At 35.0% G+C, this 14,504-nt stretch overlaps 1 protein-coding gene across 1 annotated transcript in view; it reads left to right on the top strand.

Annotated features, from left to right (window-relative positions):
• Positions 1-14,504, top strand: part of PLA2G4A (phospholipase A2 group IVA) — a 137,429-nt gene that overhangs the window by 14,674 nt on the left and 108,251 nt on the right. Inside the window, exon 2 of the mRNA XM_019738116.3 lies at positions 10,255-10,357. Within this exon, the coding sequence (XP_019593675.3) occupies positions 10,325-10,357 (33 nt within the window). The 5' untranslated portion in view covers positions 10,255-10,324. The remainder of the gene's footprint in view (positions 1-10,254; positions 10,358-14,504) is intronic.

Here is a 14,504-nt window from a genome sequence, read left to right on the forward strand (position 1 = left end):
AACCTGTTCTATTTTAAACCACCTGAATCTTTTCCTTCTCTGAAACTCTGGTAGATATTCCATATTCACCTGTCTGTTTAAGTAATGAGCGCTCAGTAATATAAATCTGAGAGATAAAGAAGTACAGTCAAACACCCACTAATGAAAATAGAGTGGGAAATTCCAGTCAATTCACGAGGAATAGCGTGAACACCAGGCGTCTGTGGGACATAGGAGGCAAGTTCCACACTGTTGGGTTCCTGGCTTAAGAAACAGAACTAATTAATTAATCGGTGCCTTTGTATCCAGCAATATGCTTTTAGAATTCATTGGGAAAATCTTAACAGATTTTCTGTACTAAATTCAGTGTGGCATGAGAGACGTTTCTAATATTAAGCGTCTCATTCACCTATCTTAATTCCTGTTGTTTCCTCATTTTTCTGTGCTTGTTGGTGATAGCAAACGCTTTACTTAGTCTAGGTTTTAAAAAAGCACAAGCAAAATAATTTAAGAATTTACAACTTTAGTAATGCCATAGTAACTGTATATCTGTGGGGACAGAGTCCCAGAGAGCAGTTTCCAGGGTCTCGGTCTCACGTAGAAAGGTGTTGGCTCAGGTAGTAGATGGCTGTCAGATGTAGCTGGTTGGCCAGTTGGCTACTGGTGTGGCTGCGGGGCTGCATTGATTGGTTGGTTGGTTGGCAGGCAGAGAAGTAAATGGCAGACTGCGGATCGTGTGGCTACTACTGTGTGTGTCTCGCCCGGCAGCCAGAGAGAATATAGTGGTATGACTCCGCTGTCTATGGCTCCGTGGGTGTTCCATTTCGGCCTAGCCACATCCTGTGTTCTTATGTGGGGAGGGGGACCAGAGGCCCCGCAGGCCGCCCTGCACGACAATATCTATATGTGATGATTGTAGAAACAGTAGTGCAATGCCCTTTTTGCTCTTACGATGTCTTTCTATATCCAGCACAATGAAGAGAGCTTTGAATTTCGAAGCAGACAAGTCAATGTCCTAATACTTTTAGTTAAAAAAAAATAAAAAAAATTAACAGATCAGAAACAGCGGCATTTCTTAATCTCTATTAAAATTCATTGTTGCATATGAAAAAGTCCATAGTCTGTATAAAAGGTGTTTAGCAAATTTGCCTATTTGAATTTCTTAGTAATCTCCAGTGCCAAGTAAGTCTCCGGAAGTTGAGGCCCTTTGGGGAAAAGCATCAGTTTCCTAAACAACAGTAATAATAACAAATGATAATTTTGTATATTTATGACCTGCTTAGGAACTGTCATTGATGATTGATATACATTTTCTCATTTTATTTTCACACTGCCTATGTGAGGGGTGTGTGTGTGTGTGTGTGTGTGTGTGTGTGTGTATGTGTGTGTGTGTAGGGGAGGTGGGGTTCCTATCCCCATTTTACAGGTAAGGACACTGAGGATCAGGATCACTCAATCAGAGGAAGGAGGAGACAAGCTTGAATTTAGCTCAATCAGGCTCCAGTAGAGAAGCCTGCCACTACCTTCCATGTTTCCCCGAAAATAAGACCTCACTGGACCATCAGCTCTAATGCGTCTTTTGGAGCAAAAATTAATATAAGACCCGGTATTATATTATATTATATTATATTATATTATATTATATTATATTATATTATATTATGACTGGTCTTATAGTAAAATAAGACCGGGTCTTATATTATTCAGAGATCTGTTTGAGACTCTTATTACCTCTTGCTCTGTTACACGGTGAAATGGAGGGAGAGAGAAAAGGATCCTTTGCATTCCCACCCTTCTTTCCTCCAGATACCACAAACCTAATAATAGCGCCTTCTTTTCCTGTTGTCATATCACTTTATGCAGGGAGAGAGAACTGACAAAGCACTGTAGTCTGTGTTTCTGGTTCTTGTTCACTTTTCCCAGAAAAGTCCATCTTGCCCTGACAATGGGATTAACTGGGTTTTGGAAAGACCACACACTTTTGAGCATTCATTGAAAGCCAATAGTTGCATCGCATAGACGAGTGTGTGCTGAAAAGTGTGTCTAAATGTCCCTCTCATTAGTGTTCAGGAAGTTTATAGATACAGGGCAGCCAATTAAAAAAGAAGAAGAAGAAGTAAAGAAAGAAAGAAAGGAAAGAAAGAAACCATGAGGTCCATAGATCTTTCTTCAGATTTCAAAGGCTGTGTACACTCACCGAGACTACTGGTTACTCAGCTTAGTTATAAAAAAAACAACAACAACCAACAACAACAACAAAACTGCTGTTTTATGAGCATTCATGACAGTCATTGTGCAACCTGGTTTCAATAAGGTTTCCAGGACAGAGTTCATTGTGGAGAGAAACACATTTTCCTGGTTAAATGTGGCTAGCTTGACAGAAATGCCGTAATTCCACAGAAACCTGAAATATCTATGTTTACTGTTAACAATTTAGGGCGGGAAAAGGATGAAAGGGTGCCTGTTTGTAACGAGAATTGAAAATGCCGTCACTGTCGGACAGTAATGACCAGTGATTATCCTGAAGACAGTGAACCTTATCCACTGATTTTCCCTTATGACTACTTTCTTACTTCTTTCAAACATAACTTTGGAAAGAAGATTGTACATATAAATTAGATCTATCCACATGTATTGGACTTTTTAAACAACTTATTTATTTTGAAATAATTTAAAATAAAAAATTACAAAAATATTATAGAGTGTTCCTATATAACTTTACCCAGACTTTCCCAATGTAATACCTTACATACCCATAGTATATTACTAAAACCAGGAAACTGACATTGGTATAATAAATGCTATTAACTAAACTACAGACCTTACTTGGATTTCATTAGTCTTTTGTATGTATAGATTTTATCTAGTCTAACAACCTCTTGTCTTTTGATTGGAGTATTGAATCTGATCACGTTTAAGGTTATTATAGTTATGGTTAGATTTCCATCTGCCATTTTACTTTCTTTTTTCTATATGTCTCATTTCTTTTTTGTTCCTCTTTTCCTTGTTTTAAGTAGATATTTTCTAGTGGACCATTTTCATTCCTTTGTTGTTTTAACTATATGTTTCAGTGATTTTCTTAGTGTTTGCTCTAAGAATTATTTCTAGATGAACCTTAATTTTTATAATTTACTTTATATCAATAAATATAGAAATGGTGCTCTAATACAGTTCCAGTCCATCCACATTCCTTTATGTTGTTGTCATATACGAGGTTGGACAATTAAGTTCACAAACTCATCCTAGAAAAAGTACCTCATTGCTGAATATCACTATGGTCAACTTTGAAGTACTCCCCTTGGGAAGCTATCTATGAACCGAAGCCAGTGCCTAATCCACCCTTCAAAGCAATTTTGGAACTCTTTTTCTGGAATGGACATCAGAGCTGTCATCCTATTACCCTTGATGTCCTGAATGTCATCAAAATGTCTTCCTTTCAATATTTCCTTTATCTTCGCATAAAGAAAGAAGTCACTGGGGGCCAGATCAGGTGAGTAGGGAGGGTGTTCCAATACAGTTATTTGTTTACTGGCTGAAAACTCCCTCACAGACAGTGCTGTGTGAGCTGGTGCATTGTCGTGATGCAAGAGCCATGAATTGTTGGTAAAAAGTTCAGGTTGTCTAACTTTTTCACGCAGCCTTTTCAGAACTTCCTAATAGTAAACTTGGTTAACTGTTTGTCCAGATGGTGCAAATTCATAATAAATAATCCCTTTGATATCGAAAAAAGGTTAGCAACATCATTGCAACAAGTTGGCAAACTTAATTGTCACACCTTGTATATTGTCTATAGGGTATAAATCACAATACCGTATTGTAATTTATTGATTTATACATCTTTCTAAAAGAAGCTTAGAGAAGAAAAAGGAAAAACTGTATTTATAGATTCCTTTATTTTGATCTGCATATTCACTGTTTCTGGTACTGTTTATTTCTTTCTGTGGATTCAATTACCATCTGATGTTATTTCCTTATTTCATTTTAGCTCCATTCCCTCCCCCCTCTGTTGGACTATTATTTTCACATATTTTACATCTTTAAATAAGCCCATTGATACAATTTTATAATTATTATTTTACATTGTTGACTTTTAAATCAGTTAAGAGAAGAAAAGAGAAAAAATATATATTTATGCCATCTTTTAAAATTGTCTATTTACTTACTTTTTAAAGTACTATTTCCTTATGTGGATTTGAGTTACTGTCTTGGTATAACTTCCTTTCAGCCTGAACATTCTTCATTATTTCTTCTAATGCTTGTCACCTAGCAAAAAATTTTGTCAGTTTTTATTGATGTGAAAATATGTTTATTTTCCCTTGTTTTTTGAAGGATAGTTTTTTTGTTTTGTTTTGTTTTGTTTTGTTTTGTTTGGTATAGTATTCTCAGTTGGTAGTTTTGTTCTTTCAGCACTTTAAATATGTGATCCCACTGCCTTCAAGTCTCCATTTTTCTGATGAAAAATCATCCATTGATCTTATTTTGGTTACTTTTCACGTGATGAACCTTTTTTTTTTCTTGCTACTACCAGGATTTTGTTTTTTATTGGATCCTCAAGAAAATGTGTCTAGGCTTGAATCTCTTTGTATTTATCTCGCTTGGAATTGATTGAGCTTTCTGCAGGTTTTTAATCACATTTGGGGAAATTTTACCCACTATTTCTTCAAATATTTTTTCTTTCCTTTTTTCTCTCTCCTCTGAGATTCCCATTACATGTACATTAGTATAGTCAATTAGTCAATATTGTCCCCCAGTCTTTGAAGCTGTTCATGTTTTTTCATTATTTTTATTTTTATTTCTGTTCTTCAGGTAATCTCTATTGATGCAACTTTAAATTTACTGATGCTTCTGCCAGCTCAAATCTACCATTGATTCTCTCTCATGAATTTTTCGTTTCAATTATGTTTCAACTCCAGAATTCCCATTTGGTTATATTTTTCTAATGTCTATAATCTCTTCATTGCTATTCTCTATTTGATATGTTATTGTATCATGCTTTCCTTTCATTCTTTAAGCATCATTTCCTTTTGTTCTATGAACATATGTATAACAGATTTTTTGAAATATTTGTCTGCCAGATTTATAATCTGAAGTCCCTCCAAGATAGTCATTATTGACTGTTTTTTTTTCTTTCTTGTGTATGACTCACATTTTCCTGGTTTCTTTTTGTTGTTCTCATTGTTTTGGGTTTGCTTGTTTGTTTTTTTACTGCTGAAAATTGTAAACTTTAGATTATATATTGTAGCAACTCTGGATTCTGACCCTCCCCCTAGGGAGGTTACCGTTGCTCTTTGTTTGTTTTAATGACTTTCCTCACCTCATTCAATGGAGTCTTTCCTTATAATGTTCAGCCTCTGATGTGCCATCTCAGTTTTCACTTTTCATTGTGGTTTTATTTTTAAGCCTGGTTAAATGGTTGTCCCTGGGTTAGCATAGCTTATCTGCCAGCCAGTGATTGGCCAAAGGTTTGCTTGAACACTTGAGCAAGTAAATCTTCAACCTTCGTTGATTAATCTGCATGTGGCCTAGAGAATGCTTTCAAAGTAGAGGGGATTTACAAGTCCTCCCTGGCTTTTATTTTCTGCATTCACAAAGCCACATTTTGTGAGTATCTTGCTAAAGTCCTCTGAGCTTTCTTTTTATGGTACAGTCTTGCATATACACAAAGTCTTCCACACCACCAAGAATAAGTTGGTCTCAGCAAGGCTCTCCGTGCTAGTCTCCTTCTCCAGATCTCCTTATTAAATTTCTGGCTGGTCTGCTGTTTTCTTGCTTGCCCCAACCAGCATGGATCCCATGCTAGCATTAAATTTTCCTAATAGTTGGCTACTACATCTCTATTGTTTTTGACAATACCCCTGGGCGTAGAATTGTCCATGCTTTCTTCCAAATACAGTTATCTGCCCTCCCCTCTGTCTCCCCCGCCTCCATGCTCACGTGCTTCTCAGGGCTACTCTCTGCCTTTCCAGATAGAACTTCCATGCTGTGGAACAGGGGTTGTGGTGTATAGGAGCAGCCCCTTGCTAAAATGTCACAGACTCCCACTGTTCTTATTGAGATTTAGCAGATTTAAAAAAAACATGCTTTTCATGTATTTCATGTCTTTTGGTCAGTTTCCAGAGTGGTTGTTTGTGATAACTCTAACCACTTTTGTCAGTGCTTTTTGGGGAGAGGATTTCCCAAGTTTCTCATTCTGTCATTTTGGAAGTTGATTTATGTATCTATTGAACTTTAAAGTGGAAGCCTTGGTCAAGATCCTAAGATATAAGACCTAAGATACCAAATACTAAAATGAGTTGTGATACAGCCTACTCCTTTACATTTTGAAGAAAGCAGGTGGATGAGAACATTATTTTACTCTAAAACCCTATCCATACTTCACAAGTATTAAATGATTGGAATAGTAGCAATGTGGGAAGGACTTTGAAAGTGGTTTTGTCGTTGTTGTTGTTTGTTTACTTGTTTTAGGGACACTGCTTGGGGTAGAAATTTTCTTCCCTCGGTGAAGAGATCTGGGAGGAATATACCTCTTAACAACCAATCAAGAGAGAGACCTTTACAGAGACCAATCAGAAAGTTTATCAGAGGGTTAAATATATGTGTCCTGCAGTAGGTTTGTGTCTAGCCATGGTTGAGAAATATACCAGGATACAGGTAGCAGAACAGAGTGTTTCATTTAGGAAGTAATTGCATTCTCAGAATTTGTTGGAAAAAAGGATACACTTATGAGTATTCTCCATGGACTAAAGAGAACCCTTTAGTCTTAAATCCTGTAGAAGGTGTTTGCTTGGTAGAGTGAAAAAAACCTCAGAATAAGACCCGTGGAAGTGGATTGCAGGATGCATTGCGGCTGTAAAAGAAAGCACAAGACCCCAGCTAAAAGAGAGATGTGTTGATACACTTCAGAGGATACAGGGACGAGATCTCAGAAGAATCCACAAAAGCATCCATGAGAGAAAGAATCAGCTTTAATATGTCCCAGGTCCAGAGATGACAAGGCCAGCTTATAATGGTACCATGAAGTAATAACTTTTCCCGCCTTTATCTCTCCCCCTTCAACCTTCTCCAACCATGTGGGATTAAGAATCAAGCTATAAAGTTTGGAAGGCGGCAGGGGAGGAGAGGAGATATCAATGACCTCACCCTTCCCTATAGGTTAAGCTTGGGGAGCAGAAAAACTTCAACTCTAAATCAAGTTCAATTTTGGGTGAACACATGGGCCCAGCATTTTAATTTCTGAATTCATTTAATATATATTCATATATTCATATATTCTATTAATATTATATATACATACATATACATGTGTATATATATAATTGTTAACAGAAGAGTTCTGAGGCTGACTAGGTTTCATCAAGGTAGGAAATGAACCAGCCCTGAATGGATTTAAAAAACAAAAGAGAGTTCCAGTAGGATTCAATGCCATGAGCCATGTTTATTTTTAACCTAATGTAGTTTCTAACCTAATAGACCTGGGCAATTAGCTATCTTAAGTGTATTTCCTGCTTTGGGCTTTAATATTGGGGGAGCATCTATCCAGCTCTAGCTGCAAGATACAGTAATTACAATAGTTAGGTGGTGAAGACACTGGTTATGAATGGAGTTGCTGGAAATGAGAAGAGGAAATAAAGTTGCTGACACAAACTTTGGGTGCCAGCAACATATCTCCTCTAAATATTTTGAGTACTAGTCTCACTCTTTTTGGAATTTCACTTTTTCTGCTTTTTTATATTTTTAATTAGAGATCGGTATTTAATATGCGTTGACATTCAGAATAGTTAGGAATGAATAAGAGGGACATCACAATGCCATGCCAGTACTATTCCTTCATACATAAACCTGACATTGAATAATATTTATCCATCTATCCATCCATCCAACAAATATCTGTCCTGAAGCTACTATATTTTAGGCACTGTGCTAGGCACTAAGGATAACTCTATGAACAAGATAAATATGGTCTTGTTCATCCTTATGCATCCTTAGTTCTCTCAGGAGAGGAAGATAATGTATACGTGGAATGGAAGGCTTGAAGGAGAATTGCAAGGTTCACATGAAACCATTAACAGGCAGACCACGCATACTCTGAAGTCATGGAAGGATTCTCTGTGGAAGTGACATTGAAGCTGAGTCCTGAACCATGGATGAGCTTCATCTAGGTGAACAGTAGTTGCCTACAAGGCTCTATATGATCTGCCTCCACCTGTATTTCCAATGGCATCATAAGCCACTTTTGCTTTTGCTGACCATTTGCCAGTCACTCCTCTGCTCTCAATTCCTCAAAAGGCCTGTCTAGAACACTATATTCTAAGCCCACTCCCTCCCCACCCTCTATGGTTAGCTCCTTTCCAGACCTCCAGCCTCAGGTTATTCTCCTGTTCTGCTTTTTGCTTGTTTCCATCATTTTATACATCTTTATTTCTGATAGTTTCATTCATTGGTGGTTTCTTATAAAACTAAGCAGTCTTATCATATAATCTAATAGCAATTGTGCTTCTTGATATTTATCTAAAGGAGTTGAATACTATTTCCACACACAAAGTTGCACACAGGTGTCTATAGCAGCTTCATTCACAATTGCCAACATTTTGTAGCAACCAAGATGTCCTTTAGTAGGTGAAAGGATAAATAAACTGTGGTCCATCCAGACAATGGAATATATTACTCACTGATAAAAAGAAATGAGCTATCAAGCCATGACAGGACATAGAGATAACTTAAATGCATATTACTAAGGGAAAGGAGACAATCTGAAAAGGCCACATACATATAGTATGATTCCAACTATGACATTCTGGAAAAGACGAAACTACAGACACAGTAGAGGATAGGTGGCTGTCAGAAATGGGAGGGCAGAGAGGGATGAATAGGCAGAACACAGAGGATATTTAGGGCAGTGAAAATACTTTTATGCTGCTATAATTATGGATACATGCCATTATAAATTTGTCAAAACTCATAGAATGTACACCATCAAGTATGAACCCTAATGTAAACTATGGACTTCAAATGATTATGTGTACATATAGATTCATCAATTGTAACCAATGCACCACTCTGGTGGAGGTTTTGATAGTGGGGGAGGGTGTGCACGTGTGGGGGCAGGGGGTCTATGGGAAATCTCTGTACCTTCCTCTCAATTTTGCTGTGAACCTAAAACTGCTGTAAAAAATAAACTCTTTAAATATAATAAATAAATACTACTTTTTTTGCTTGAAAAATAATATGAAGGAAGTGAGTTTTAAAAACCAAGGGCATGAGATCCCATTTACGTAAAAAAATTCAAGTTCTCGCTTTTCCTTTACACTCTAAACGTATGGACATGCACTAAAATAGTCTGTAAGGATACACATCAAAATAAAAAATGTGATTACACTTTATTCTTCACCCACTTCAATAGTTCATGTTTGTGACAATGAGCATGTGATGTCTAAAAAGAAAGAACAGTTTAAAACTTAAAAGCAAATTTTATTTATTTTGAAATTAAAACGTGTCTTAGAATTTACATATTAAACGTAAATAATAAAGGTATTTGAAAAGATGTTCCTAATTAGTTGTGACTTATAGAGTCCTAAAATATAAGTATGTGTTGTTTTATAAAGTTGCAAGGAAAAAGTCTATGATGGAAGAGGAAGGATGTTCACTGAATAGTTTTTTATTTGATATTAATAATTTAAAATAATTGTAGAAGAAAAAAGCAAAGTATAGAGAGTATTTTTCCATTAAAACATTTCTTATTTAACTGCATCTAAATTAAACTGGTACGTTAGAATGAACAAACATTTCTTTTGAAACGTCGGCACTAAAGTTGAAATTCAACGTGAATATCTTTTTAAAATTTTCAACAAATAGCTACAGTGAAAAATATTCCTTTCTTCTTGTGAATTTGTTTAATACTGACCCAACTGAGACAACAAACAGTGGCTTGTGGCTTTGTCATTATAAACGGTACAAAAATAATTTTAATTTTCCGTAATTTCAATGACTTTCTCATAAAACACTTGGCAAATGCAAAAATAATTTCTGGAGTTTCTTAATAATTATTCACAGAATAAATTTGAACAAATAAATATGGAAATTAAACAGTACTATCAAAATATGTTTATCATTTCTCTTCTTTCTATGTGGAAACCCACTCATATAAACAGTTAGGGAATTCAGTCTATTTGGTCCCCTTGGGTAAACTCTTTCTTCCTAAGGTTCATACCCATCATCATTGAAATCTTGGAACTACATAAAGAGGAAGTTTAACAATAATGATTGTTTATTTTGTAGGTTTGAAAGAAGATCCAGTGCCAGAAAAGACCTTTGAAGTGTGAAGAGATTTCCTGTAATAGAAACCAAAATGTCATTTATAGATCCTTATCAGCACATTATAGTAAGTCATTTGCTGTTTATATATCTTTTCTGGGAGGGAAGCTGGTATGAGTATACTTCTGGGCCTGAATATTGCTGGTTTTGTTTGTAAAGTAAAACTTTATGACATACCCTGGATTTTTTCTGAAACTTGTGTGAACTTAATGTGGTATAAATAGACTACTATACATAATAAAATTGACTCATTTCTTCTTTCTATCACTGTAAGTTTCCAGAAAAAGAGGTACCTAGAAGGGGAGAAAAAAGTACCAAAACATCTATTAACAGCAATGAACTTTCAAGGAACAATAAAAAATGTAGTTATCACTTAGCAATTATCAGACTGCGTAAATTATACATTTCACACGAATTGGTAGAGAGAAGACAAAAGAACTGTTGAATTGAGGGTTATGTTTTGGTATGCATTTCCAGGATAATTAATTCTGTAAACTTTCCCTTAGTTAGATGCATTTAAACATACTTTTCTATGGGTGGTTAATTTTTGCTAAAGAGTTGAGTAATTCAAATTTTAGTGTGTAATTTTCCAAACTCCACTGGAAATATACATTCTCTCTTCTGATCAAAACGAAACAAAAAGAAGAAATTTCTTTGCTGAATTTAACACTTGAGACTCAGTTAGGTTTATATGGACTAGAAATAGTTTTTATGGATATTAAGGAATAATCCACAATCTCATTTTTACTTAAAATGAAACAGTGTTCTTTAACCCCACAACCCTCTCTGGCTGCTTCCTCTTTCTTTCCCTGCCTCCATAGCAAGGATTAATGAGTTACAATTCTTTGTAGCGCCTTCTTTCCCTCCATTCACAACTTGAATCACTGAAAACTGGATTCCATTCTTCTACCTCATGGAAAAGTCTCATTAAGGGCTTCTTTGGTGTTGAACCCAGTGGACACTTTAGTTCCCCCACCCCACCTTTGCTGGTCATCCCTCTCTTGAAACTCCCCTCAATTTTCTCTGGTTCTGTTTCAGATTTCTCTGGTTTAATTTCTTGTTTTCTTGATGTTGATTCCTTCTCAGTTTTCTTTGAAAGCTTTTCTTTCTGTTTGACTTTTTAAAACTGAGGTATTACATATATAAAGTGAATAAATCTTAACTGGTGCAGCTTGATGGATTTTAACATATGTATTCCACACATGAAGCCATCATCCAGGTAAACATATACAACATTATAAGTACCCCAGAAGAATTTCTCATGTCCCTTTCAATCAGTAAACTCCACAAAGGTAACCAATATTTGACTTCTATTACTATAGATAAGTTTTGCCTGTTCTTGACCTTCATATTGATGTCTGCATTCAACTTTATATCTGTGAGGTTCATTCATGTCGTGAGTAGCAGAATTTCACACTTCTACATTGGCATGTAGTATTTCATTACCTGGATATACCACAAACTATCTGGTCCACCGATAACCATCATCTCCTCGGTGAATGGCAATGGTACCTTTGCTGTAAATGAGGTAGCCAAACATGTGTGGCTTGATTTCTATTCTGTTCTATTAGTCTATCAGTCTTTGTTTGCCCCGGTACCAATCTATCTTAATTTCTGTAACTTTGGAATGTGTCTTTACATATGGTAATATAAATCCTCCAACTTTTTCCTCTTTAAGATTGTCTTGGCTATTTTCAGTCTTCTACATTTCCATATAAATTTTGGAATCAATTTTTCAATTTGCATGTACACACACACAGACACGCACACACACACACACACACACACACACATAAAACTACTATGGATTAATTAGAAAAGAGATGGCATGATAATAATATTGAATCTTGCAATCCATTAGCAACCTATAAATCTAATCCACAAAAACTCTTATTTAGAATATCTTTTACTCTTTCAGTAGTGTATTGTTTTCAGTAAGAAATATTTTTTTTAGATGTATTTCTTGATAGTTGATGTTTTAGTGTCATTGTAAAGGTAATTATAAATTTCATTTTCCAATCAGTTATTGCATTTCATTGGAAAATATAATTGATTTTTTTGGAGATCCAATGAACTTATTAAATTTCTTTGTAATTCTAGTTTTTGTGGATTCTTTTGGATTTTCAACTTACACATTCCTGTTATCTACGAATAATTCCAGTTTTACTTTTTCCTTTTTAATCTTTAAATCTTCATTTATGTTTGTAAGCTTTACTGATCACTGACCACCTACTTTAGGTATAGGCCATAAGTTTAGAAATGTCATTTTTTCATAACTGTTCGATTAAACATATTTTCTAACTTATATGATGATTTAATCTTTCTTTGACACATGAGTTACTTAGATTTGTGTTTCTTAATTTTCTGACATTGGGTCATTTTTAAAGTTTTTTTTATTGATTTCTAATTTAATAACGCTATTCAGAGAACATACTCTGTGTGATATTTTTGTTGTTTGTAATATGTTTACACATGATTAGGGCCTACCACATTGTATATTCTGGGAAATGTTTGATAGACAACAATATATTCCATATTCAATTTTTTAACGAACTTTGAAGATATGTTATTAGTGCACATAATTTCTGAAATGTATACATTTATGTTGAATTGATGTTTTATTGTTATGATAGGTCCTTTTTTAAATCTGTAACAATGACTTTGCTTTACATTTTACCTTGTCTTTTATTAACATAACCCCTTCTAATTTCTTTGAATTCTGTATGTATGCTTTTATTTTCAATTTATATTTTCCTTTATATTTAAAGTGTTATTCTTATAAAAAGCATATAATCAGGGTTTAAAATAAGAAAAATTTGTTTTTTGAAATAATATCTTACTTTTCTTTCACATGTATGGTTTTCTTTAAATAAATTTAAATAATGGAGGTAGGTTCTTTTTCATTGTTTATATATATATATATGTATATATATGTGTGTGTATATATATATATATATATATATATATATATATATATATATATAAAGTTTCTATATCTTATGTGCAGATTAATTTTTCTCATCCTACTACCTCAAGAGACATATGCAACAACCACATATCTGTATCACATTTTTTTTTAACCTTCACCAGCATCAGAGTTGGATACTCAACTAGTGTTTCAATTTATAGCCCTGTTGAATGAAGAGGTCCTTAGAGCTTTATATGTTTGTTCATTCTTCTTGTTCTTGCTGTGTGTGTATGGAACTAAATGTGTAAATTGTTTTACTGACAAAATTCCCTGCTCTAGTTTTCATAAAAAAATATTTTTCAAAATGTGTAAGTGAGCACACTCAATTTTAGCAAAAAGAAAAGGTGGGGAAATTAAGCCAGCTAATTAGTAATGAACAGTGCCAGACAGGCCAACACAGTTTCAGCTGCCTCGAGGCACAGAAAATTGGACTCATTCGCACACCCGTGATGCAGTGACATGTTGGAGAATCCTGTGGGCTAATGTAACATACAGCCAGCATGTTCTCTTGTTTCCAATGGTGCTGGCTTTTCAGAATGTGATAGAAAATGGAGTGACAAATATATGGCAGAATTCAGTTTCCATACATCTAGAGTTCTCTTGAGGTACCTTCCAACATGAAGGATGTTTGTGTTTCCAGAGTTTACTAAAGTTCTTTTGGACCAGGTAGACATGAATTTTACAAGGATAGATCAAGTATAAAATATTTATAAAAATTTCCATGTTTTACTCTGAAAATATGAATCACTTTCCTGGAGTTAAAAAAAATCCACACCTCTTCCTACCACCTATTAGCAACAGAAGGTCACTATCCCACTTCCACAGAAAGTAAAAGTGTCTTCACATTAGAGACAGTCAACCACGTAGATATGCCAGCATGTCTGCCTCCTTTGAAAAATGTCATTGTAGGGTGACTGGAAATTTTACCAAAACAGTAAAAAAGATATTATTATAGTAACATAGGAGGAACAAAAACACTCGGTAAGTAATCAAAGAACTAGTGTTCGCGTGGCAGTTCCCGTCTCCAGTTACATGCTCATGAGCACGTAAAAGCTGAGTTTTAACTGCTTTGTATGGAAAACAGGGTATGACTAGTCCCTGCTGTGTCTGCTTTGATGAATAATAAATGGCTTTGTGTATAAAAGTATGTTTTAGAAACATAGTAAGGTAAGGTATTTCCAGGGAGCTTCAGAAGATGAGACACTGCTACTAGGAAATCAAAAAGAGAAAGGTAACAAAACAACGA

The sequence above is a fragment of the Rhinolophus sinicus genome, chromosome 11, assembly GCF_057876585.1.
Source record: "Rhinolophus sinicus isolate RSI-liver-muscle chromosome 11, RSI-T2T, whole genome shotgun sequence".
Classification (NCBI taxonomy): domain Eukaryota; kingdom Metazoa; phylum Chordata; class Mammalia; order Chiroptera; family Rhinolophidae; genus Rhinolophus; species Rhinolophus sinicus.